General features: G+C 44.1%; 1 protein-coding gene across 1 annotated transcript; it reads right to left on the reverse strand.

The window, feature by feature from the left end:
• Positions 1–405: 405 nt before the first annotated feature.
• LOC124503022 (signal-regulatory protein beta-1-like) lies at positions 406–26,093 on the reverse strand. Its single transcript, XM_047067736.1, has 6 exons — positions 25,960–26,093; positions 9,424–9,780; positions 8,410–8,730; positions 7,500–7,838; positions 2,212–2,320; positions 406–1,706 (listed from the first exon to the last, which is right to left on the reverse strand). Exons 1-6 carry the CDS (start codon positions 26,030–26,032, stop codon positions 1,673–1,675), a joined length of 1,233 nt encoding a protein of 410 aa, XP_046923692.1. The 5' UTR covers positions 26,033–26,093; the 3' UTR covers positions 406–1,672.
• Between the last annotated feature and the right edge of the window lie 730 nt (positions 26,094–26,823).

Consider the following 26,823-nt stretch of genomic DNA (forward strand, 5'->3'; position numbering starts at 1 on the left):
GAGGGGGAGAGAGAAATCCCAAGCAGTCTCTGTGCTCTCCAGCCAGAGCCCAATGAAGGGCTCGGAAACCATGAACTGTGAGATCATGACCTGAGCCAAAATCAAAGAGGTGGACGCCTAACTGACTGAACCACCCAGGCGCCCCATCTTTCAATGTTTCTAATGTTTCAAATGAGTGTTTACCAAATGGATAATAGTTTTACTGTCTTTTCATGTCTCTGTACATTCATAACTGGCAGTTGGGGGGTTCCCAATGTGTTGAAAAAAGTTTCTAAAGTTCACAGAAAAATTGTTGCTTTTCCCTCTGATTATTGAGATCACATCGCCTGGTTTCAGCTGCACCCGTCATTGTTTTGGTCCTCCATCACTGTGCAAGTGAGCACTGTCTCCATTTATCATGTTGGCTGGTCTTAAGTTCTAGGAAAAGAATTCAGTTCAGGTATGAGCTGTGGGAACAAAGAGTGAGAGACAGAAATTGATATTTTATGTGGGTGGTTTAAGGAAGGTGTTTTTAATAAAGTGACATGACTGGCGAGCTTGAAAGAGGGAGAAACCGAGCCATGCATATCTGTAGGGGGAAGAAACAGAGGAAGGATACAATCGGACTTCCGTTTCCGTAGGATCACTGTGGCTGAACCTGGAGAGTCTGTTAGGGACGTGGCAATGGTCCAGGAAGGGATGCTGGTGGCCAGGACCAGGGGGCAGTCCGGGAGCGAGCAGTGTGCAGGTGCTGGGTGGAGCTCCCTGGTGGGTGGGAGGAGGCTTGCCCTCGCTCCTGAGAGCTTTCCAGGAATTTTGCAAGCTAGTTGTTCCACTGTTGGCAGCTTGAAATTGGCCACATTAGGAGTGTAGACGCCACAGAAGTGGACAAGCACCACAAACCGGGCTTCTCTTTCTGTCCAGACGTAGATGGTTTAACACCGTCTGGTCGCTGGACATACATTAGGAAGGCAGATTTGAAATGGGATATAAAGAAGGAAATCAAGGAAGGCTCCTGTCTTCTGTACTGCCAGCGTGTGTACATGAGCAGGGGGCTTGGAAAGGATGAAGGTGACAGAAGAGCCAGTGTTCCCATCACAGGGGGAGGAGGGAATCTTCTCTCTGGGATTGAGGGATAGGGCGGGTAGGCAACGAGGAAGGAGGATCCTTTTTTCCCCTTCAAACCAAGATGGGATTCGTTTATATTTAAGAGGGACTGAAGAACCTTACCAAGGCTGGGGAGACGGGGGTTTGGCAGGAATAACCTGTTGGAGCATGGACTTGAATGTGTAGTTCATTACCACCGTCCCCAGAAGATGGATGAGAGATAGACTGGTGTGTGTACCAGGACTTGCTTCTCTCATTCTAGTAAGATATCCATGTGTCAGTCTCCACAGATGTTCCCATGGCCCCTGCTCCGGAATAGGTGTGAAGACCCAGCTCTGGGGGCATCGAGGTCTTTGAGGAGGAACAGCAGGAACTGTGGGCAGGTGAGTCTCTGGGGAAGCAGGCATCTGGGGCAGGGTTGTGGAAGCTTCTAGTTGTTCCTTGTTTTAGGCTGGGCCCCTCAGGGAAGGAAGGAGGCAGCAGAGACCGAGGATGGCATGTAGCAGGGGAGGAAGGAAGGAGCCGTGGACCCATGTTCACATTTCATTATCTGCTCATCATTCTAGAAATGTTCTCCACGTGTCTCCTATGTCCTCGGTGCTGTTTTCCTCCCGGGACACCTGTAGTGAGAGGGCAGAAAGTCCCTGACATGGACTGTGCCTCCTCAACCTTCCTCCCTAGGTCCTGATCCCCCTTCCCCATCCTCTCCAGTCTGTCCCACGGAGGGTCAGAGCGGGAGCCGTCCTCAGAGCAGCCAGCGGGCACCTGTCACATTCCTCTAAATGTGGACACCTTGCGCCCAAATAATCTAGAGATGGTTTCTGTGGGGTTTCCCACCCAGGTGTTGCTCACTTAGCCCACTCCCTTCCCAGAAGCTGTAGGTCTCTCTGTACATCCTTTCATAGCCCTTGACCCCATCCACCTCTTACAGGGCCCAATAGTCATCCTGGGAGTTGGGAACCTCCCAGAGGGATCCCTGAGGCTCCAGAGGGTATGAAGGGAGGTGTGTCACCTGCTCTTTACTCCAAGTGGGCGGTGACCCTGTATGACCTGTGGGCTGCCCCTCTTGCTGACCTGGCTCCTTCTGAGACTGACCTGGCCCTGCCCTCCTTGTCCATATCTCACCAGTGAATCCATTGCTTCCTGTGGCCATAGATGGCAGAGACAGAGACGAGCAGCAGCAGCTTGGGGCCCAGGAAGAGAGCCACCAGGAGTGGAGTGGACAGTTCTCGATCTGGAAATGGACAGGAGGCAGCATCAGAGAGGGATCCAGGAGTCCACTCCCAGGGGCCTCGACTTACTCCATCTGAGGGAACCTGCATCCATCTATGCTCTGAAGCTCATGAATTTCCCCTGTGAGAGGCTCGAGGCAGAATTCAGGATAAGAAGTACCTCATCTTGCTCACCTCTGCTCAGGCTACTGGGTGTCCTTCCTGAGGGAAGGGATGGAGACATGAGCACTCAGTAACATGTAAGTGAGGTTTGCTGACTTGTTCCCCACACCCAATGGGGCAGGTCTGACACTCTCTTCTGAGGAGGGGACAGGCTCATAATTTACTGAGGGTCACAAGATGAGTGGGACTCTGCTGTCCTTAGGATGAATCTGAGACCTTGTGTTTGGACTAGGACAGTCCAACCTCTCAGGGTCATAGGAACGAATGTCAGCCTGGCCTCAAGTAGAGGAAGGACAGTGTCAAGGTGAGCAAGGTGCAAGTCTGCCCTTCTTTGTTCCACACGCGAGCCTCGATGACCCCATGTTCTTGTGCTGAGGGAGCCCTCGGGGTGGCCTGACCTCACAAGACCTGCTGGCTGGAGAACACCCTGGTTAGGAAAGGAAATGGGGTCTAAACCTGGGAGGGGCTTCAAACACCATCCCGCGCCCCTGGACCCCAGTACCAGCATCAGGTAATAACATCGTTCTTTTGCACGTAGATCATTGGGTCTGCATGCATAACTTCAGATTCTTTGCCTTTTTACAGTGACTGGATTTTGCTCTTAGATTTACATCAAGAAATTCAAATACATTTTTGAAATATATGGAATAATCTTAGAGGAAGGAGCAAAGACCCACCATTTTTACCCCTGGTGTGTCGGGGGACGGCAGGTCTCAGCTGGGTGGCCCTCTGGAATTTTTTCTCAGTTGAAAAAGCTGCATTGCCCATGTTTGCACCTGCTCCAGAGGGCAGCGTGCAGTAGAGGACTGGAGGAAGTTGGGGTACAGAGGTTTTGCCCCTCCGCTCCATTTAAAACAAGTCAAAAATAGCATCCAGTTCGCCTGTTCTTTGTGCAAGTATGACTTTGCTGTGCTGCATTGTGTTCAATATCTCCTTTTGCCAGTCTTGCCTCCTTCTCTAACTCATACCTGTGAATGGGCACCACACCACAGTGAGGTTTCTCCCTTCTCATATGATGTTAGAGTTTGCTTCCCAATACAGTTGACCTGTGGAGTTTGTCTGGGAGGGGTCTGGAAACCCAGCTCTAATGTGCAGATACCGACCTGGGTCTCAATCAACTGGCTGGCCAAGAGGTCCCCTGCCTGGAGGGCAGAGGAACAGGGGAAGGTCCCAGCTTTCCCTGCTATTGTCACTGCTAAAAGCTCACAGTGGTGACCTGGGATGGAGTAAGTAGAGGTGGGGGGTAACCTGGTAATCTGGAAATCGGTTGGGAATTGTAAGAACTATTGGGTGGATGAGTGTTGCTGAGCATCAACCCTTTAGGGAAAGACAATGCAGACAGAACTCAGACTGGTTGATCTCTCATGATCGGTCATGTGTGAAAGAGGACTTTTGGGCAACATTGTAGACTCCCACCTATTAGATCCCGAGGGCAGAAAAAGCTGAGGACATAATTGGGTCCAACATAATTATAAGAATATTGGTGCTACAAAGAGGATTGAATTCTCAGTTTCAGTAAACTGCTCTGCTAGAACAGGGCCGTGATGGGGAAATACGGGAGACAAGTACTGATGTGGGATAGGGACTTTGGGGACAAGGCATTCAAAGCCCTCAGGGCACTTGTGTCTGCTGAGGACAAGGCAGCAGCTTAGCTACTCATCTCTGAATACAGCTTCTGAACCCAAAGAAAAAACAATAAAAAGACAGAAAATTCTATGGAAACCTGGCTTTCAGAAGTCCTTGAAGAGCAATGGCCAAACTCCAAAATGTCTGGGAGACAAAAGGGAAATATCACACAATCTGAAGGCACAATATCTTACACTGCTGCCCTCCCACCCTCACCAGCCATAGAAAAGGGCAGGTGAAGAAGACAAGGGCAGTTATACAAGATGCCGGAGAGTTTTTTAGAAATCCTACTGCCAATATTAAACCCAACTTCAATGAGAAAATATTGGAAATGTGTCCTGCACATCAGGACACAGATCACAGAAAATAATTCCAAAGTATGCCTGACTTAAGATGGTTGGCCCAGATTCCCCAGAGTCTGTGGTCCCTGACATGGCAAGGTAGACTGTGTGGTAACCAGCTATGGTCTCGAGTGGGTCATTATCTTGGACTATCGGAGTGGAGCCAACAGAATCACAGAGACCTTTACAAGTGAAGGAGGGAGGCAGGAGAGTGGGAGCAGGAGGCATATTGACCGCAGCAGAGGGTAGTCTGGAACGGGACCCTAGGAGCTGGAAGAGCAAGGACACAGACTCTCCCCCTGTTCGCCCAGATGGAATGAAGCCCTGCCAACTCATTGTAGACTTTCTGCCTCTAGAAGTGGAAGAAAAAAATTGTGTTGTTTGAAGCCACTAAGCGTGTGCTAATGATTACAGCAGCAATAGGAACCTGATGCAGGGAGTCAGGGAAATTTAAAAAGATAGATGTGCATAAAGGGGGCAGGCATGATTTAAAATGCATAACTTTGGGGGAAAGACAAACGAGATTCAAGAGGTGCTGTTTCAAAGTTGAGCAGTGAAGGGAAGAAGGAAAAATGGGACAGGCACACGTGGCATCCTGAAAGAAGAACAGAAAGATCAGAGGACTCAGAACCTCTCTCCTCCAAGTGCCCAAACCGGCCAACCAACCCCTGTAACATACCCGGTGATGCTATACTGAGAGAACAGAGGTCTCTTAAACTAGAAGTGTTATAAAATACCTCAAAACCATAAACGTGAACCGAAAGATGTGCATTCTTATTCCAACCCATTGGGCCAATTATCGCAGTGACTGGAGCCCTGGGATGCCCAGGGGAGACTGTGGCATCCTGGTGCAGCAGGGTCACATAGGCATCCAGCTCTCCAACCCAGACAACCCTAAAGTCCATTTCCGGTCTTAGCACACAAGCAAGTTTGCTAGTTCAGGCACACTGGAAGCACCAGAAGTAACAGCCCTAGTATGAGTTCTAGTGCAAGGCCAAAGACTAAAAACCTAACCCAGGCCAGTCCAGAAGAGGTGGTGTTGATTTGCCTCTTCCTGCCTTCCTGGTTCAGTATAAGACTGACCCCTGGAAATCATATGAGGTCCAAGAATAGGAGGGCTCTGAAAGGTGGAAGAGGAAGTCAGGCAGTCTAGATGCCTGCAGTCTGGAAGAACACAGCACCAGGTATCCTGGCTCCACACTCCTGACTCCCCAAGTGCAGAAGGAAGTCCAGGTGTGGCATTCAAACAAAGAAAGACTAGTATCAATCATCCTAGCTTCCATTTCAAAAAATGAGGAGGAGCAAAATAAACCCCAGTCAAGCAGAATGGGGAAAAAAAAGAGGAGAAAAAACAATGAAATTGAAAATACACAATAGAGGAAATCACCAAAACAAAAGAGTTTGTGGAAAAGATCAATAAAATGGAAAAACTTCTAGTAATTCTGACAATGAAAAAAAAGGCAAGTAGTTCTGATATCAGGAAAGAAATATGATATCACTACAGAGCCTACAGACATCAAAACGATACCAAGGTAATATGATGAGAACTCTGTGGATAGAAATTGGACAACTCAAGAAAATGGACCAGCTTCCTCAAGCATCCGCAAGCATCCAATATGAAATGAAGAATTTGAGTAGCCCTAGCTATTCATACTTTCTCTCTGTATATATATATCCATATATCCATATCCATATATATATATATATATATAAAAAGGAATTGTGGAGTCCCATGTGGTTTCACAGGAAAGTTTTTGCAAGCATTTCAAGATGAAGTAAAACCAAGTTTGGTACACAGAATAAAGTCTTAGAAGAAATTTTGGAAAATCTGAATATAGGTTCCATTTTAGCTGATAGTGGGAAATTACTGTTAATTTTACAAAGTATGTAATGGTACTGGCTGTGTTGAAAAACGAAAGTCATTAATCACATGACCACACAATTATGGACTCCATTTGCAACTGGATGTGCATCCATGACTGAGTCACTAGTGAACACAGTTAGGCAGTACCTCTAGTGTTAAGAGAAGTTGTTCTCCCCTTCCATTCTCTCCTCTCCTAGTTGGTAGGGTCATGGACACTCGGTGACCCAGTGTTGACCCAGCAATGAGGACAGTGTCATGGGGTATGTTAGAAGGAAATGGGCCTTTGAAAGGTCTTCTGGAACAAAGACTCCTGGAAACATGGCTCAAACTCCTCCATATATTATAAGAGCGAGATAAGATATAATTTGGTCATAGAAAGGGGACCTGTAGGTCCTTGGGACAATGCCCAGCTGTTTTCTCTAACACGTTTGTCATATAGGCTGGTGGTCCCTGTCCTCGGGGACTCAGGTTTCTCTTGATTGGTTTAGCCCATCACCTGGACTAAGGGCAGGACATCTTCTCCATCTGTCCCCCATTGCTCCCTGAGTCGGTTCTGTAAACTTCCAAGCTCCCAGGGTGGTTGTAGCAGGAAGAAGACCAGAAATGAACTGGAATTGACATCAAGTAAATGTGCAGTGAGTAATCATGATTATTGCTGGCCTGTTGTCCCAAAGCAGGGGACAAAGGTGGTTTGTGCTGTGAGCACCCATGGTCACCAGGGAGTCTGGTCCAGACTCAACACTCTGTCCTCAGGGTTCCCTTCCAGAATTTCAGAGTGGCAAGTGCAGACCTTTGCTGAGAAGGGGATAGAAGGGTGTAAGAAGGATCGATATGAAGCCCAGGTGAGAACGAACAGAAGGAGGAGGTGGCTGGCCTGGCGTGGTGACATAATTACTGTCAGGTGAAGGTGCAGGAGGCAGGATGCTAGTGACAAGATCATCTCCCTCCCTCTGTTGTTTCCTTCTCTAATGCATGTTTCTGTCAAAAGATCTAAAAAGCTATGTACCAAAATCTTAACAGTGGTCACTCTTGGAGCATGAGCTTTGGGGAGGGAAGCTCATATCAAAATTCTACTTTATGTCTGTAGACCTCTAGATTATTCTATAATAGGCATGAATGACTGCTTTTCACATAAAAAAAGAAAAGATAGAATTTAAAGTGCCAGGTCAGTTGGCATCTCGGACTCACCGTGGGTCGTATGGGCTTCCTGGTCCTTCTGGTGGGCAGAGACCACAAGGGTATCGGTTTTGGTGACCACGGGCTGCCCGTCTTGCTGCACCTGGCAGGTGAAAACCACATCTTCCCTGTGGGCGGATAAATTCACCAGGAGCCGGCTCGTCCAGTTAAAGGTCCCATCCTTGTTCTCTATGAGGTTCGAGGCCGTCGAGGCCGTTTCTGTTCGGGACACGTGTCCGTTCTCCAACCAGGTCAGCTGTAGGCGCTGGGGGTAGAACTTCTTCACTTGGCAAGTGACCTTCACCTGGTCCCCTGTCACGGGTTGCTGGGCAACCTCCAAGGTGGGTGGAACTGAAACAGCACAGAGCAGAAGCTCTGACCTCATGGAACAGACACATCACCGGGGAGGGGCTCGAAAACTTAGGTCCCCCCACGCAGCAAGGGAATCACCCAGATCAGTGCTAGGCATACAGCTGGTGCTCAAACACTCAGGGTAAGCTTTGCATGCGAGTGAAATCCCTAAGCACAGTGCCCAGTACACAGTAGGTGCTCAAGGTACCTACTGGTAGCTCCTATTAGGGTAATGATGAGTGAAATTGAGCCCCCAGCATGCATTTGGAATCGAATAACTAGCAAAATCCATGAAATCACTGAGCACACAGTGGCTGGATTACACTAGGTGCTCAATAATTGGAGTGGCTATGGGAAAGTAAATCGAACTACCTAGCACGGTAGGTGTTCACCCGGAACTGCCGTGAAAACAGGAGGCGGTGACGGTACCCCTGGGTGCCCGGTGATTGGGAGGGTCTGTCAGGAGGCAGGTTCCAGGGGATGGAAGGCTGGGAGCACGGAGTGGGGGAGGGGCAGGCTGGGAGGCTTGGGGGCCGGAGCTGGGCTTGGGCCGGGGGTGACGGGCATCTACCTCGGAGGGTCTCGGACAAGTTGGCAGTCCCACGAAGAGGAGGGCCCCCCTGCAGGGTCACGTGGGCCACCTCGCAGGTGACCTGGGAGCGAACGTCCCCCGGGGCCAGCGGCAGCGTGGTTGTGCTGAAGATGCTGTAGGAAGCGCTGTCTCCCTCTGGGTCCACGGTGGTCTGGGAGGCTGCCAGCTCCTTCCCGTTTTTGAACCATTTCAGGGTGACGTTTCTGGGGGAGAAGCCGTGGGACTCGCAGGTGAAGCTCACAGTCTGCTCAGGTGTGGCCCTGGCCGTGGGGCCCGACACCACGGGGGGAGAGGGTTTGGCTACAAGAGGAGCATTTACGAGCAGTAAGCATGACTCTGGTCATCCTCAGCAACGACAGGTATGTGACACTGTGCAGAACCCTCGCATGGATTATTTTTTAGCCCTGCTGATAGTGTTGGGAGGGCGGTGTCGGAGACTGAGTCAGGGGCAGGGCCCGCGTGCAATTCCAGCCTAAGTTCAAAGTCCCCGTTGTCTTCTCTGCCAAGGGACCTCCCACCAATCTTGGCACAGGAAGGACATTTCTGGTGGGTGTCACTCTCGGTGTCCACCTCCTCCTCCTACAGTACCCAGAACAGAGCTTGCGCATAGCAAGTGCTTAGTAAGTGCTGAGTGTGGAGGATTCTGGACACATCGACATGAGTGCTATTTGGAGGCAGATGTGAGGATGGGCCTTGTGACTCGCATGTCTCCCAGACTTTCAGTCTCTCATCCTGGGAACCAGAGGGCTGGTCAGGATTGAAAAAGGGAAGAGCTGGGAACCTGCAGACCGCGGTTCCAGATTTCCCCACTGTTTATCAGCCGTGGTGTCTTCAGCAAATAGCAAGGCCTCTCCAGGCCTCAACTTTCCTGATCTGTGGAAGGGGCTGATTCAGGGGCACCCATAACAGCACCTGATCCTTATCTGTTGCTCAGACAGTGGAGGGCATTCTTACTGACTTGCCGTCACAACCAGGGGACGGAGCGATACTCACCGCTCACGGTGACCTGGGTGCCTGGTCCAGACTTAAACTCCACACTGGGGTTCCCTTTCTGGAACTTCACACAGTAGTAGGTTCCCGTGTCTTCTGGGGTGATGTTACTGATGCGGATGGAAAAGTCCATGTTGTTTCTCCTTGTGGCGTCTGAAACATTTGTTACTCGAGGGGAGTGAGGGTCTCCTCTGAAACTGAAGATTAACTCCCGGCCTGGCCCTGTGCCCCTGAACCACTCGACCTTCCCAGCGGGGAGCAGGGAGGTCAGGGTGCAGTGAAGAGTGGCCGTCTGTCCGGCCGCCACAGACACCGACTTCTCGGGCTGGATCACCTGCAGTTCTGTTTCACCTGCCACACCTGGGGGGAGAACAAAACAGCTATTTACCATCCTTCTGCGATCCTGTCCGTCCGCGCAAGTGTTTATCCACAACAGCTTTCACTGAGTGCACACCTTGAGCCCAGCCCGCTGCGTGTACACGGCATGTAGCCCTCGCGACGAGCCTGTCACACGGGACTCTGTTACAGACGAGGAAAGCAAAACAGAGAGAGATTCAGTGATGTGGCACACGGCAGGCGGACGGCCCCAGCCCTCTCTGAAAGCGTCGTGCTTCGCCAAATGATCCTGCATGTCTGTGTTCTGGCCCCTTGGGGTATTACACTCTCTGATCTCTTGCATTCAGTGGGGCCGTGAGACTTCTTTAGACCATTGTGTGTGAGCGGAAGTGATGGATGTAGTTTCTGGGCTGTGTGTTTAGCTTCTGGAACCTCTATGGATCAACTTCTCTCTTCCACAAGCACATGTACAGGTGGGGGTCTTATCCATCAATCTGGATACGTGAGAGACAGTGATGGGAGGAGCTGCCAACACATAATAAACATGTAGCTAGCTAAATGAAAGGTAAAGGAGTGTTTAAAATACCTAGGTTTTTTTTTTTTACTAGAAAGCAATCATATTATATTAAAATATTTCCTAACGCAATGAAACAAATGATTAAAAATGTAGTGCCTGAAAACTGCATAAAGGTACGATTTTGTTATTCTGGAGATTAAGAGTCCAAAATTGGTGTTGCTGGGCTCAACACAAAGGGCAGCTGAGCTGTATTTCTTCTGGGTATTGTTCCTTGCCATCCAAATTCCAGAAGCTGCCCACAATTCTTTTCATCTTCCCAATTTTCTATCATTCCAAATTCTCGCTTGTATTGTTACTTGTCATTCTCTAACTTTGATTTTCCTGCCCCCTTCTTATAAGGACTCTTGTGAATAAAGTGGGGCCACGGTGATAATCTGGGATAATCTCCTCATGTCAAGAGTCTAACCTAATCATTTTGGCAAAATTTCTTTGGCTGAATAAAGAAAAATATTCACATTTTATGTATATTAAGATGTGGTCATCTTGGAGAAGCCATTGTCCTGTCTCCCACACATGTCTCCCCAGATTGTTACAGAAACCAGTTACCATAAAAAATGAAATGAAACAAAACAAACAAATAAACAAACAAAACCTTTGTATGAGTCCAAATTATACAGGCTGAGAAGGCACCATACTGCAATCTGGAAGAAGGGCTTTTCAAGCAGTGAACTGGTGAGAGTTGTGAAATAAAACTAGAAATCAACAACAGAAGTGAAATTGAATCTTCTCCAATGTATTGAAATAAATCTTCACACTGTATTCTTTAAAGCAGTAAAATAAAATCTTATCCTCTTCTTTTGTTTGAATATTATAGTTTTGTATAAAACTAAAGCTAAATGTGACAGTTCATCCAAAAAGGTATAACAGATAAAAAAAAAAAAAAAGAAATACAAGGACACACTCTTAGGGAAATTAGAGAACACCTTGAGATGAATGGAAATGGAAATACAACATGCCAAAACCTACACTCTGCACTGACAGCCACCATGGAGGGAAATTTATATTTGTAATGCCGACATTTAAAGAGAGGAAAGATCACAAGTCATTAACAAGTATACAGCTTAATAAATCAGGAAAAGAAGAAGAGTTAACACAAAGCAAGCAGAATGAAGGAAATAAAAAGGACTAATGTAGAGATAAGTAAATTGTGAATACATGAACAACAGAGAAAATCAGTAAACCCAAGAGTAGCTCTTCAGAAACCAACATAGTTGACAAAACTTTAGCTAGATTGAGTAACAGAGAGAGATTGAGAAGATTTCATTAACTGAAATCAGATATAAGAGAAAGACATTATTAAGTATTTTTTCTATAAATGCACAGGATTCTAAAAGAGTACATCGAACAATTGTACACTGATAAATTGGAAAACCTAGAGTAAATGGAAAAATTTCTAGACACATACAATTTAGCAAGACTGAATAATGAAGACTAGAAAAATGAATAGAATATCGCTAGTAAGGAGTTTGAATCAATCAACAATTTCCCAACAAAGAAAAGCCCATGATCATGAAGATTCACTGGTGAATTCTTCCAAACACTGAAAGATAAACTTAACACTGATCCTTTTCAAAGTATTCCCAAAAATAAAAGCGGTAGGAAGACTCCTAAGTTATTTTGGGTCATCCTGAGACTCATTCTCAGGGCAGCGTTATCCTGAGACCAAAGCCAACAAAGGCACTACAACAAAACTACAGACCAGTGTCTTGTCTGGATATTGATGCGACAATGCTTGACAAAACATTAGCAATTACAACTCAACAGCATATTAAAAGAATTATACACAATGACCAAGTGGGATTTCTTTCTGGAATGTAAGAAGGATTCAACATATGAAAATTATACAGTGTGATAGGCCACATTTATAGAATGAAAAAAATAACATAGTCATCATTTGATGCAGAAAATTATTTGGCAAAAGTCAACCTTTTTATGATAAAAACAATAAAAAAAACTCGGAGTAGATGGAAGCTTACACAAAATATAAAGTCATACATGAAGAACCTATAGCTGACATCACCTTTGATGGTGGAAATCTGAACAAGGCAAGGATGCCTGCTTTCAGCACTTCCATTGAACATAATACTAAAAATCCTAGAGAATGCAATTAGGCAAGAAAAAGAAATAACATTCAAATTGCAAAGGAATAAGTGAAAGTATCTCTTTGCACATGACATGATTTCATGCGTTGCAACCCTAAAGTTTCCACATGTAAAAACAAACTGTTAGAGATAATAATGAAATCAGCTAATTTGTGCTATACAAAACCAACAGTCAAAAATCAGGTGCATTTTTATATGCTATTGATGAACAATTGTAAAGAATTTTGCAAACCATTCCACTACGCAAACATCAAAAAGTATAAAATATATAGGAATAGTTTGTGCACGGAGATCAAAGGCCTGTATGCCAAAAAGTACAAAACATTGAGGAAAGAAATGAAATGTGATATAAATAAGTGGAAAAACAAATACCATTTGTGGATTGGAAGAGTTCATCGATACTACCTAAAACGATCTCCAGATTCAATACAATCACCTTTTTTTTTTTTTTTTTTGCAAATTTCAGAAGTCCTTAAAAATTCATATACGATCTCAAGGGAGCGCAATCATCAAGCAATCCTTAAACAGAACATAGTTGGAGAACTCATATCCTTTTTTAAAAAATTTATTGATTCAAATTCAAGTTAGTTAATATACAGTGTAGTGTTGTTTTCAGGAGTAGAACCCAGGGATTCATCACTTACATATAACATTCAGTGCTCACTCATCCCAACAAGTGCCCTCCTTGTTGGCCCTCACCCATTTAGCCCATCTCCCCACCCACCACCCCTCCAGCAATCATCAGTTTGTTCTCGGCATTTAAGAGTCTCTTGAGTTTTGCCTCCCTTTCTGTTTTTATCCTATTTTTCCTTCCCTTCCCTATGTTCAATAAATGTGGAATTTATTTCTTAATTTCCACATATGAGTAAATCATATGATACTTGTCTTTCACTGCCCGACTTATTTTACTTAGCATAATACACCTAGTTCCATCCACGCTGTTGCAAATGGCAAGATGTCATTCTATTTGATCACCCAGTAATATTCTATTGTACATATATACCACATCTTCTTTATCCATTCATCAGTTGATGGACATTTTGTCTCTTACCATAATTTGGCTATCGTTGATAGCGCTGCTATAAACATTGGGGTGCATGTGTCCCTTTGAATCAGCATTTTTGTATCCTTTGTATCAATACCTAGTAGTGCAATTGCTGGGTCACAGGGCAGTTCTATTTTTAATTTCTTGAGGAACCTACATACTGTTTTCTATAATGGCTGCACCAGTTTGTATTCCTAAAAACACTACAAAAATGGTCCCCTTTCTCCACATCCATCCAACATCTGTTTTTTCCTGTGTTGTGCATTTGAGCCATTTTCCCAGGTGTGAGTTGGTACCTCATTGTGGTTTTTGATTTGTATTTCTCTGATGATGAGTGATCGTTAGCATCTTTTCATGTGTTTGTTAGCTATCTGGATTTTTTTTTTTTTTGAAAAGTATCTATTCATGTCTTTTGCCCGTTTCTTCACTGGGCTATTTGTTCTTCTGGTGTTGAGTTTGATAAGTTCTTTATAGATTATCTGATATGTCACTTGGAAATATCTTCTCACATTCTGTCAGTTGCCCTTTAGTTTTGTTGATTATTTCCTTCACCGTGCAGAAGATTTTTATCTTGATGACGTCCCAATAGTTCATTTTTGCTTTTATTTCCCTTGCGTCTGGAGACGTGTGTAAGAAGTTGCTGTGACTGAAATCAAAGTGGTTGCTGCCTGTTTTCTCCTCTAAGATTTTGATGGTTTTCTGTCTCGCACTTAGGTTATTCATTTATTTTGAATTTATTTTTTTGAATGGTCTAAAAGTGGTCCAGGTTCATTTTTTTGCACATCGCTTTCAAGTTTTCCTAGCAACATTTGCTGAAGAGACTGCCTTTTTTCCATTGAATATTCTATCCTGCTTTGTCGAAGATTATTTAGCTATATATTTGTGGGTCCATTTCTGTGTTCTCTATTCTGTTCTATTGATCCATGTGTTGGTTTAATGGGAGTACCATAGTGTCTTGATGATTCCAGGTTTGTAATAGAGCTGGAAGTCTGGACTTGTGATGCCTCCAGCTTTGGTTTTCTTTTTCTTTTTTTTTTTTTTTTTTTTTTAATTTTTTTTTTTTAACGTTTATTTATTTTTGGGACAGAGAGAGACAGAGCATGAACGGGGGAGGGGCAGAGAGAGAGGGAGACACAGAATCGGAAACAGGCTCCAGGCTCTGAGCCATCAGCCCAGAGCCCGACGCGGGGCTCGAACTCATGGACCGCGAGATCGCGACCTGGCTGAAGTCGGACGCTTAACCGACTGCGCCACCCAGGCGCCCCTGGTTTTCTTTTTCGACATTACTTTGTCTATTCAGGGTCTTTTCTGGTATCATACAAATTTTAGAATTGTTTGTTCTAGCTCTAAGAAGGATGCTAGTGTTATGTTGATAGGAATTGCATTAAATGTGTAGATTGCTTTGGGCAATATAGACATTTTGATAGTATTTGTTCTTCCAGTCCATGAAGATGGAATGTTTTTTCATTTCTTTGTGTCTTCTTCAATTTCTTTCATAAGCTTTCTATAGTTTTCAGCAAATAGATATTTTATCTCTTTGGTTAGCTTCAGTCCTAGGCACCTTATGGTTTTTTTTTTTTTTTAAATACAATTGTAAATGGTATTTATTCTTTGATTTCTCTTCTGCCGCTTCATTATTGGTGTATAGAAATGCAACCGATTTCTGTACATTGATTTTATATTCTGTGGCTTTGCTGAATTCATGATCAGTTCTAGCAAATTTTTGGTGGTATATATCAGATTTTCCACATAGAGTATCATGTTGCTCTGAGAAGAGTGAAAGTGTGACTTCTTCCTTGCCAATTTGCACGTCTTTTATTTCTTTTTGTTGTCTTATTGATGAGGCTCGAAGTTGAATATTATGTACTATGTTGAATAACAGTGGTGAGGGTGGACATGCCTGTCGAATTCCTGACTTTAGGGGAAAGCTCTCAGTTTTTCCCTACTGACAATAATACTAGCTGTGGGTCCTTGTATATGGCCATTATGATGTTGAAGTATGTTTCTTTCTCTACTTTCTTCAGGGTTTTTATCAAGAAAGGATGTGTGTTTTGTCAAATGCTTTTTTTGCGTCCATTGGGAGGATCATATATTTTTCATCTTTTCTTTTATTAATGTGGCATATTATGGTGAATGATTTGTGAGTATTGAACCAGCCATGCAGCCCAAAAATAATTCCCACTTGAGCAGGGTGAATAATTCTTTTAATATACTTTTGAATTCAGTTTCCTTGTACCTTGTTGAGACATTTTGCATCCAGGTTCATCAGGGCTATTTGGCCTGTCATTGTCCATTTTAGTGGGGTCTTGTCTGTTTCTGGAATAAGAGCTATTGGCTTTGTAGAATGAGTTTGGAAGCTTTCCTTCCATTCTATGTTTTGGAACATTTTGAGATGAATGGGTGTTAACTCTTCTTTAAATGTCTGGTAGAATTCCCCTGGGAAGTCATCTAGCCCAGGAGTCTTGTTTTTTGGGAGATTTTTGATAACTGATTCAATTTCTTTGCTGGTTATGGATCTGTTCAAATTTTCTGTTTCTTCCTATTTCTATTTTGGTAGCGTTTGAGTTTCTAGGAATTTAACCACTTTTTCCAGATTACCCAGTTTGTTGGCATATAATTTTTCATAGTATTCTCTTATTATTGTTTGTATTTCTATGCTTTTGGTTGTGATATATCTTCTTTCATTCGTGATTTTATCTGTTTGGGCCCCCCCTTTTTTTCTTTTTAATAAATCTACCTAAGGATTTATCAATTTTGTTTATTCTTTTTTCTAAATTTTTTTAACGTTTATTTATTTTTGAGACAGAGAGAGACAGAGCATGAATGGGGGGAGGGTCAGAGAGAGAGGGAGACACAGAATCAGAAGCAAGCTCCAGGTTCTGAGCTGTCAGTACAGAGCCCGACGCGGGGCTCGAACTCACGGACCATGAGATCATGACCTGAGCCGAAGTCGGACGCTTAACCGACTGAGCCACCCAGGCGCCCCCAATTTTGTTTATTCATTCAGAGAACGATTTAGTTTCAATGACCAGTTCTACTTTTTTGCATATTTGTTTTTTTATAATTTATAGTCATTTTTGAGAAACAGAGTGCAAGCTGGTGAGAGGCAGAGGGAGAGAGGGAGACACAGAATCTGAAGCAGGCTCCAGGCTCTGAGCTGTCAGCACAGAGCCCAATACTGGGCTCAAACCCACGAACTGTGAGATCATGACCTGAGCCAAAGTCAGACACTTAACTGTCAGCCACCCAGAAGCCTCTATCTGTTCTACTTTTTTATTTGTTTGCTTTTATATCATTTATTTCTGCTCTAATCTCCATTACTTCCCTTCTTCTGCTGGTGTTAGGTTTTATTTGCTGCTCCTTTTATGTCTCCTTTATGTGTAAGGTTAGATTGTGTATTTCGGACCTTTCTTCCTGAGATAGGCCTGCATTGCAGTGCATTGTCTCATTCCAAATGGTTTGGACTGCTGTATTTTCATTTTCATTTGCTTTCATGTATTTATTTCTTCTGTAATTTCCTGGTTAAACCATTCATTCTTTAGTAGGATGTTCTTTAATCTCAGTTTATTTAAGAGCGTTCCAAATTTTTTCTGTGGTTGATTTCAAGTTTCATAGCATTATGATTTGAAAATATTCATGGTATGATCATGATCTTGTTGTACCTGTTGAGGGCTGATTTGTGACCCAGTGTATGGAGAACATTCCACGTGCTCTCAAGAACAATGTGTATTTTGTGATTTTAGGATGAAATATTCTGAATATATCTGTTAAGTCCATCTGGTCCAGTGTTTCATTCAAAGCCATTGTTTCCTTCTTGATTTTCTGCTTAGATGATCTGTCCATTGCTGTAAGTGAGGTATTAAAGCCCCTACAATTAAAGTATTATTAGCAATGAGTTTCTTTATGTTTGTGATTAATTGATTTACCTATTTGGGTGCTCTCAATTTGGGGGCATAAATATTTAAAATTGTTAGAACTTTTTTTTTTTTTGATGGATAGATCCCTTAATTAGGATTCAATGCCCTTCTGCATCTCTTGTTACAGTCTTTGGTTTAAAAATCTAGGGGCGCCTGGGTGGCGCAGTCGGTTAAGCGTCCGACTTCAGCCAGGTCACGATCTCGCGGTCCACGAGTTCGAGCCCCGCGTCGGGCTCTGGGCTGATGGCTCAGAGCCTGGAGCCTGTTTCCGATTCTGTGTCTCCCTCTCTCTCTGCCCCTCCCCCTTTCATGCTCTGTCTCTCTCTGTCCCAAAAATAAAAATAAACGTTAAAAATCTAGTTTGTCTGATATCAGTATGTCTACTCTGGCTTTCTTTTGATCTCCATTAGCATGCCAGATGGTTCTCCACCTCCTCACTTAAAATCTGCAGGTGTGTTTTGGTCTACAGTGAGTCTCTTCTAGGCAGCATATAGATGGAACTTGTTTTTTTTTTTTTAACCCATTTTAATCCATTTGATTGGAGCATTTGGTCTATTCAGAGTCATTATTGAAAGATATAAATTTGGTGCCATTGTGCTACCTGTAGAGTTCGTGTTTCTGGTGATGTTCTCTGGCCCTTTGTAGTCTTTGTTGCTTTGATCTTTTTATTTTTTCTTCCACTCAGAGAGTCCCCATTAAAATTTCTTGCAGGGCTGGTTTAGTGGTCACAAACTCCTTCAGTTGTTGTTTGTCTTGGAAAGTCGTTATCTCTGCTGCTGTTCTGAAAGACAGCCTTGCTGTATAAAGAATTGTTGGCTGCATATTTTTCCCATTTAGCACATTGAATATTTCTTGCCACTCCCTTCTGGCCTGCCAAGTTTCAGTGGACAGGTGTGCTACTACCCTTATGTGTCTACCCTTGTAGGTTAAGGACCCTCTGTCCCTAGCTGCTCTGAGAATTCTCTCTTTCTCTTTGCATTTTCCAAGTTTCATTATGAGCTGTTCAGGTGTTGACCTGTTTTTGTCGATTTTGATGTGCGTTTTCTGTGCCTCTTGGACTTGAATGCCTGTTTCCTCCCCCAGATTAGGGAAGTTTTCAGCTATAATTTGTTCAAATAAACCCTTTTCTTTTCTTCTTCTTCTGGGACTCCTATTGGGGAGTAGGGATATGGCCTTGCTTTATGGAATTACTAAGTTCACTAAGTCTCCCCCTCATGATTTATTGATTTCCTTTCCTTTCTCTCTTTTTTGGTTTCATTATTTTCCATACATTATCTTCTATTTCACCTATTATCTCTTCTACTTCTTCAGTCCTCATTGTGACTGTATCAGGTCGGCTTTGCATCTCAGTTATAGCATTTTTTATTTCAGCCTGATTAGATTTTAGGTCTCTGATCTCTGCAGCAAGGCTTTCTTTGGTGTCTTCTATGCTTTTTCCAAGCCCGGCTGGTAGTCTTATGACTGTTATTCTAAATTGGGATTCAGAGAAATTGCTTACATCTGTTTCCAGCAAGTCCTTGCGTGTGATTTCTTCTTGAACTTTCTTTGGGGAATATTCCTCTGTGTTGTCATTTTGCTAATTTTCTGTTTTTTGCATCTTTTAAAAGCTTGTAAAGTGTCCAGCACCTAAGAGTACTGCTATATTCAAAATATGTCATACACTGTCCAGGGCCTAGAACTTCATGAAATGTCTCTGGTGTATGCTGTGTGCACTCTGACATTGTGTTTTGGTTGCTCTTTCCCACTGTTAAGTCTTCCGCAGAGCTCCTCCTTGCTTGTAGTGGGGATTCTTTAGACCTTTAACTAGGTATGCTTTGATTTGTGTGTTGAAGTAAGCCTGGAAAAGTCAGGGGGAAAAAAAGCCTGAAAACAAACCAAAACAAACCCAAAAGGCTGATCTCCTCCGAAAATAAAAGGGAAGGTAAGAAAACAAGACAAAAATAAAGAAACAAAAAAAGGGGGGGAGGAGAATCAAAAAACTAAGACTGATTCCAAAGGAAAAGAAAGGGGAAAAAAAGAAAAAAGAAAAGAAAAAAAATAAAAAGCCTTATCTAAAAACGAAAGAGCTAGAAAAGTAAATGGAAAAAAAAAAAAAGCAAGAAATCATGAGGCTGACTCCAAAAGAAAAAAGGAAGAAAGAAATAAAAGGAAAAATGTAAGCCTTATCCTATTTCCAGAAGTACTGGAAATACTTGGTGTCATGTCCAAGAAATCATTCCCTAATCCAATATCATGACCTCAATATAGCTGTGTTTGAGCCAACTATGAAAGCCCAGGGTCCCCCTACTTCTCTGCCATCTTAACTCATAGTAACTATTGGAAATCGTAGGTGTCATTTTGAAGCACTTAATCTTTAGTACAATTCGTGTCTGGAGGGAGCTGGCTAAGCTGGTCTTGTGAAGGAGAGGCTGGCTGCCTGGGTCAGACTCAGTCTTGCCCTAGTAAATAAGCATTTGTCATACCCAGAGCCGGGGTGGGGACAGACGGGGTTTTGTGTGAGTAGGTCCCGCTTCCACTGGCGGCCGCTGCACTGCTCTCTGAAGTCCCACCGTGTTCTCGTGGGGAGAAGGGGGGAGGGAATTGCACCACCCCAATCTCATCCCAGGACTGGGGATCTCACACTTCCCGCTGTTCAGGCAACCCTCACAGAATAATGAAGGCACTCAAATTGCCCTGCACCATAGAAATCCTTTTTTTCTTTGGTATGGGACTGGGATTCAAAACCTGAAGTCTTAAAGGACCCAGCACTATGCTGATCCAGTCCTGTCCTCCAGGGGTAGAGCCTCTCCAGACTGTATCTGGAGTCCCTTGTCCCTCAAAAATAGTCCCCTGCCTGCACAGTGCATGAAATCTATGGTGCAGCACAGCAAAAAGCAGCAAAAGTTACATTCCCCTTGGATGTATCTTTGTCCATTGATAATGAAAGGCCTTTCACTGATGCATGCAGGGTCTTTGGTGCTCGGAGAAGCAATATACCCTCTTCCAAAAGTGCTCCAGGAAGGGGAATGTTTTTTTTCCAATGCACCTTGGAGATCCCTACGCTCCCAGGCCAAATCCTTTCTCCCCAGGAGCTCACACCACACCTCCACCCAGAGGAAGTCATGCACTTCCAAAACCTCAGAGTTTGAGTTCCAAATGCTGTTTGCAAAAAATCCCTGTGACACTCAGTACATCCTTCTCCACAGTCCATGCTCCAGAGAGGTTTTCCTCTTGTGCAAATTCGATGCTGCACTTTTTCAACCCATCTCTCTTTCCCTTTTCTGTCTCCGTGGAAAGGGTTGCCCTCCTCTCCATGGCAACACTATTTTTCTCTCACCCACTTCACCGTCCACATACCTCACACCTGCCACACTGTCTCCTTGCAACTGAGGAGATCCTTCTGCCACTGCACGGATCAGTTTCTTGGGTGTTCCAAGTGATCTGACCTCAATATAGGTGTGTTTGGAGAACTATGAAAGCCCAGGGTCTCCCTACTTCTCTGCCATGTTAGTTCCTCTGAGAACTCACACTTCTTGATTTCAAAACTTACTACAAAGTGTTATAGTCAGATTACTGTGGTACTGAAAATATCATAGAGATATAGAGCAATGGAATAGAATAGAAAGCCTAGCAATAAACCCACACATACATGGTCAAATGATTTTCGACAAAAGTGCCAAGATCATGCAACAGGGGAAAGAACAGACTTTTCAACACAAGTTGCTGGGAAAACTGGATATCTACATGCAAAGAATGGGGTTGAACCCTCACCTTTCTCTATATAGATGAATGAACTGAAATTGGATGAAGGACCCAGCACTATGTTGATCCAGCATACATGTAAGAACTAAAACTATAAAATTCAGAGAAAAAAACCTGTAGACAAAATTCATGATATTGGATTAGGGAATGATGTCCTCGTATGACCCCAAAAACACAAGTAACAAATAAAAAAATATACAATTTGGACTTTAGCAAGATTAAAAACTTTTGCACAGCAAAAGTCAATAGACGATATCAAAAGTGAAAGGAGAACTTACAGAAGGAGAGAAAGTATTTGCAAAGCCTATGTCTGAGACAGGATTAATAACCAACATATGTAAAGAACTCCTACAACTCAACAACAAAATAACAAACAGCTCAATTAAAAAATGACCCAAGGACTAGAATAGCTATTACTCCAAAGAAGATATTCAAACAGTGAATAAACCCATAAAAAGATGCTCAACATCACTTGTCATTAGAAAAATGAAAATCAAAACCACAATCCCTTTGAATAGCTTTTATCAAAAACAAAACAAAAGAAAGAAACACCAAAATGAATACAAGAAAATTAAACTTCAGAAAATAAAGATTGAGTAAGCTATGGAGAAATTGCAACTCTTGTATGTCATGGGTAGGAATATATAATGGTGTAGCCACTCTGGAAACAGTGTTCGTGTTCATGTAGAATTTACCACAGGATCAACCAATTCCACTCTTAGGTAAATACCCCCGAATTAAAAGTACGTACTGAGATACTTGTACATCCATGTTTATAGCAGCATGATACATGATAACCGAAAGGTAGCAGAAAGAATTCATATCTATGCATAAATGAATGGATAAACAAAATGTTGATGTAGACACATACAATGGAATGTTATTCAGCCTTATTAAGAATGGCCACCTGATATGTTCCCTAATTGGATGAACCTCGAAAATATCATTCTAAGTGAAATATGCCAGAGATGAGGACAAATACGTGATTCCGCTTACGTGAAGTATCTAGAAGAAACAGCTTCATAGACACAAGGAAGTAAGATAGAAGTTACCGGTGGCTGTGGAGGAAGGAGGTGTGGGGAATTCTTGCTTAATGGGTGCAGAGTATCTGCTTAGGATGTTGAATAAATTCCTGAAAGGTACAGTGCTACTGGCTTCACAACTATGTGAATACCAGTGAATTGTATCCTTAAAAACGGTTGATATGATACAGATTTTATGTTGTGTATATTTTAGCACAATAAGAAATACGTACTGAAATAAGGGGATCACCCCATGTAGTGCCTTTGAATTGGACTACATGACTCAAGGAAAGAGAAAATGTGTTGTTCTCGGGGCTGGTAGATTTGAGAAAATTGCCCTTGAAGGGGGAGATAGAACCACGGGAGCAACTAAAGCAAGGGCAACAGCAAGCTTCAAACTCATGTTCTCAACAGAGTTGTGGATGGTCGGCTGTGTCTGGACAATGAGTTATGCCTTGAAGGGACACCAGTCACGTTTGGGGCCAACACTGAACTTCAGGGGCCAGATTATGCAGCTGGATTTCACCGCCTCCATGACAATCCAGTGGCTGCAGACCTAGAGAAATACACAATCGTTCCTTCTTACTTGAGATGTCCTAAAAACTTCGGCAGGATATAAATCAGAGGAGCAGGTTGCTGCGACACCACACTTACATCCTGTGTTCTGTTGATTTCTCAGCTACTCCTCGGGGAGAAAATTTGTGGTTCGTTCTTGCAGCGTGTGAGCTGGTAAAACCCTGGCAGTTAGTGGTATTTGCAACTAAACATGTCTCCTAAGGAGAGACCACGCTATTACTGGCAAGTCTTGCACGTACCAGGAAGATCGGGTACTTTGGTTTGTGAGTCTGGAGAAGGAGATTGGGGCTATGAAGCTGAACTGCTAAACAAAAATGGGAAGAAGTAGGACTGCATATGGGAGGGAGACATGGAGAAAACAAGGGAGGGCAGAGGTGAGAGGGATCAGAGCGTCAAGAGGAGCCAAGGAAACGTGTCGACTCTGCCATCTGTGTGTTTATAATTCTCATATTTCCATCATGGGGCCAGGCCTTGCTCCTTCTCTCTGGATTTGTATGTCCAACCAGGACTCAACTTCTTTCTTAGATGGAAGCAAACCTCTCACTGTCAACACTGCCCCCAACTGAACTCCTCGGTTTTCCCCCACATCCTTGTACATCTCAGATGAGGCACCTTTATTCTCTGAGATGCTCAGGTCCAAGCCCTTGGGAACCAACCTCTCTTTCCACCCCAAATCCTATGCATCAGGAGATCCTGTTGTCTCCCCTTCTGCCTGTACCCACAATCTGACCTCTTTCCCCTTTCTCTCCTGGCTGCTGTCTTGGTGCAAAATGCTTTTCCTTGTTTGCACGAACACGACGAACTCTTGAATGCTCTCGTCGCTTCTGTCTGTGCCCTATGGTGTCTAATCTCAACCAAATGCTAGCATAAGTTAAAACTCATGGTGGATCATGTCATTTCTGTCTTCAGAACCTTGCAGGGGCAACCATTTTACTCAGAGTGATAGCCCAAACCCTTGAACAGAACAGGAGGATTCTACTCTCCTGCTGTTCCCGTGCTGTTCGGGAAGGCTCTTTCCCCAGAAGATCACATGGCTCACACCCTAACTTCTTGTAGTCTTTGCTCTAATCTCCCAGTTCAATGAACACCCACCCAGGCTACCTCTTTAAATACATCCCACCCTGAAGAGTCTCTCATTGTCTTCTCCAGCTGTACTGTCATGTTTTTCCTTAACACTCATCACTTTCTAGTATACTATGTGATTTACTTATTTGGTATGTCTGTTGTTTCTTTTCCTTTTCTCCACTACAATACAACTTCCATGAGGGCCACTGCTTTCCCTCTTTTAATAACCAGTATGCCCTAAACTCATGTAACAGCTCTGGGCACCTAGGAATTATCCAGTAAATATTTGGGTCATATGTGAATTGCCCAGTGTAACCCCTTTCTGAGACCCTGCCATCTGTTTTCAGTGGAGAATTTCTCGGAAAAAAATATCAGAATCTGGGTTTCCCATGAAGAAGACTTGGGGGAAAGTGCTGGAGAGAAGCAAACCACAAATGCTCTGTCTTCCCCACATCCCACCCTTCCCTCCACCCATTGGCAGATCTGCAGAAACCTCATGGGGATGGAAGTGGGGCCATAGGGTTTGAGAAGAGCCATGGTTAAGCCTGTGAGATCTAGAATCAGACTGCCTGAGTGCAAATCATCACCCTGCCATTCACCACTGAGTGACCTTGGACTTTTCTGTGCCTCCTTTTTTCTCTGTGAGCAAGGGGGACATAGTGTCTACCTTGGATACAAAGATCACAGGACATAACAGACGCGTGCATTTCCAAGTGGGTGTTGCACATGGTGAGTGCTCAGGAAATTGGAAAGCTATTACACATGAGATTTCTTGAGGCATGTAGGCGTCAGCTGACACTAGATGATTGGGATCAGGATGTGAATATGAATAGAATTGCAGGTGCAGATCATACAGGCAGGAGTCCCCACATACTCTATCCCCTTTTTTTCCTCCCCACCCAGTCCAGCATGGAGGAGGACCTTCAAGGTAGTAATGCACAAATTTCTCATTTTACCTAGAGGGAAGTTTGCTTGTCCCAATACCTGGTGGTGAGTGAGCAGTTAGTTTAGAGAAGTAGAAAAAGGGGGTGGGTAGCTGAGAGACAGGGAACCAAACACCTGTTCAGTGTGCATTTCTTTTTTTTTTAATTTTTTTTATGTTTGTTTATTTTTGAGACAGAGAGACAGAGCATGAACGGGGGAGGGACAGAGAGAGAGGGAGACACAGAATCGGAAGCACGCTCCAGGCTCTGAGATGTCAGCCCAGAGCCCGACGCGGGGCTCGAACTCACGGACCGCGAGATCGTGACCTGAACTGAAGTCGGACGCTTAACCAACTGAGCCACCCAGGCGCCCCTCAGTGTGCATTTCACATAGAGTGGATGCGATGTGAAGAGAACAAGAAGGAGAGTGTTGTCAAATTTCCCATATGTATGCATATTCACTTGTGTGTACACTTTCTCAGGTACTCCTATGTGTACACACAGACACACACGCACACACACAAGTGCATTCCCAGGTATGTATTAAGGGTAGCCTAGCAGCTAGTATATAGATCATTTTGAGGATCAAATGAAATTGTAATACAGGTTAAAAACTCAGCAAAATATATGGCACATAGGAAACATCCAACACATCGTTAACCAAAGTTTGGGAGGACACACAGCAGAACTGGAACTCTGGAGACCTCGGAGTGTGCTAAGTGATGCCTCTTCTTCTGTTTCCCTCTCTGTATTTTCTGATGTTTGTTTAGTTAGCCTCCACCGAGAAGCCAAGAAGCATAACACGGTGAAAAGAATGAACCGTGGAGCTGGGTGGCCTGGACGTGAATCCCGGCAGCTGTACTGACTTAGGTAGGTGACACTGGCCCAGTTCCACTCTCTGCCTGAGTTTCTCCATCTGCCAATCGAGAGTACAGTCCTAGCTATCAGGCAGGAGTGTTGTGAGAATTAGATCATTTAATACCTACAAACTTGTCCTTGTGACAGATGGAAGCCTCCACTGTCTGGGTGCCTCTGGTAACAAGCTGTAGGTGATGGATGCATAGAGGAAATGCTCAGATCCCCGACTTCCTGCTCTCAGATGACACCCAGTCCTTGGTCTTCTGTGGCAGCCCTGGGTAGCACACCTCTGGTTACCTGGAAGCCCTTGATGTCCAGGGACATGGGAGATGTTGTGGGATCAGGAAGAGGGGATTGTACCCCAAGGCAGTGCTTACCTGTGAGTCCCAACAGCAGAGCCAGCAGCAGGTAAGGAGGCAGGTGGGGCCCGGAGGCAGGGGCCAACATCATGGCGGCCTGAGGACCCTCTCTGTGCAAATATGTGTGCTGGGGAGAATGGGCCTCTGTTCTGTGGTGAAAAAACCCCGCTTCCTTCCGTGATTAAGAGGAAGCACCTATGGTGGGGTGATGGCTGTGAGGCAGCAATCTGCTTCTAGATTGTGAAATAGAAGTCAGGCAGAGAAAGCCTCACTTAGTGGAGGGTCCTCTTTTCTTTTTCAGAGAGAGTGGAGAGGCCCAGGAGAAATGATGCTTCCCTCCTACATGGGGCCTCTGTCCCCATCCAGTGGGCCTCCCTCCCCCCCCCATCTTGAGGCCCCAAATTGGGTGTAGAGATTACTTAGAAAAATTGATAAAATAAAAGAATTTGTATGTGCTCTCCTCTAACCAAAGAAAGAGGAAGTGGGTTATATGTCCCATAAATCACACTCCCAGGCATTTATCTGAGAGAGAAGACCATGGCCTCACAAAAACCTCGCGAGAGTATTTAAAGCATCTTTCTTTGGCATTGGAAGTAAAGGGAAACATCCAAAATGTCCAATAATTAGGGAATGCTTGAACAAACTAGTGGATTCATACCAGGAAATACTTCTCAGCGCTAAGAAGGAATAAATTATTTACATGTGCACAACTTGTAAGTTTCCAAAGGCATTATGTTGAGTGAACAAAATCAATCTCAAAACGTCACGTACTGTGGGAATCCACTTATACAACATTGTCAAAGTTGTGGAGAACAGATGGGCATGTGCCAGAGGCTTGGTGTGGTGGGGCAGGTGGGCACTATGAAAGGGTAGCACAAGGGA

Source organism: Lynx rufus, unplaced genomic scaffold, assembly GCF_022079265.1.
Source record: "Lynx rufus isolate CCGP_SWC_20201006 ecotype Redwood Valley unplaced genomic scaffold, mLynRuf1.p SCAF_8, whole genome shotgun sequence".
In the NCBI taxonomy this organism is placed as follows: Eukaryota; Metazoa; Chordata; class Mammalia; order Carnivora; family Felidae; genus Lynx; species Lynx rufus.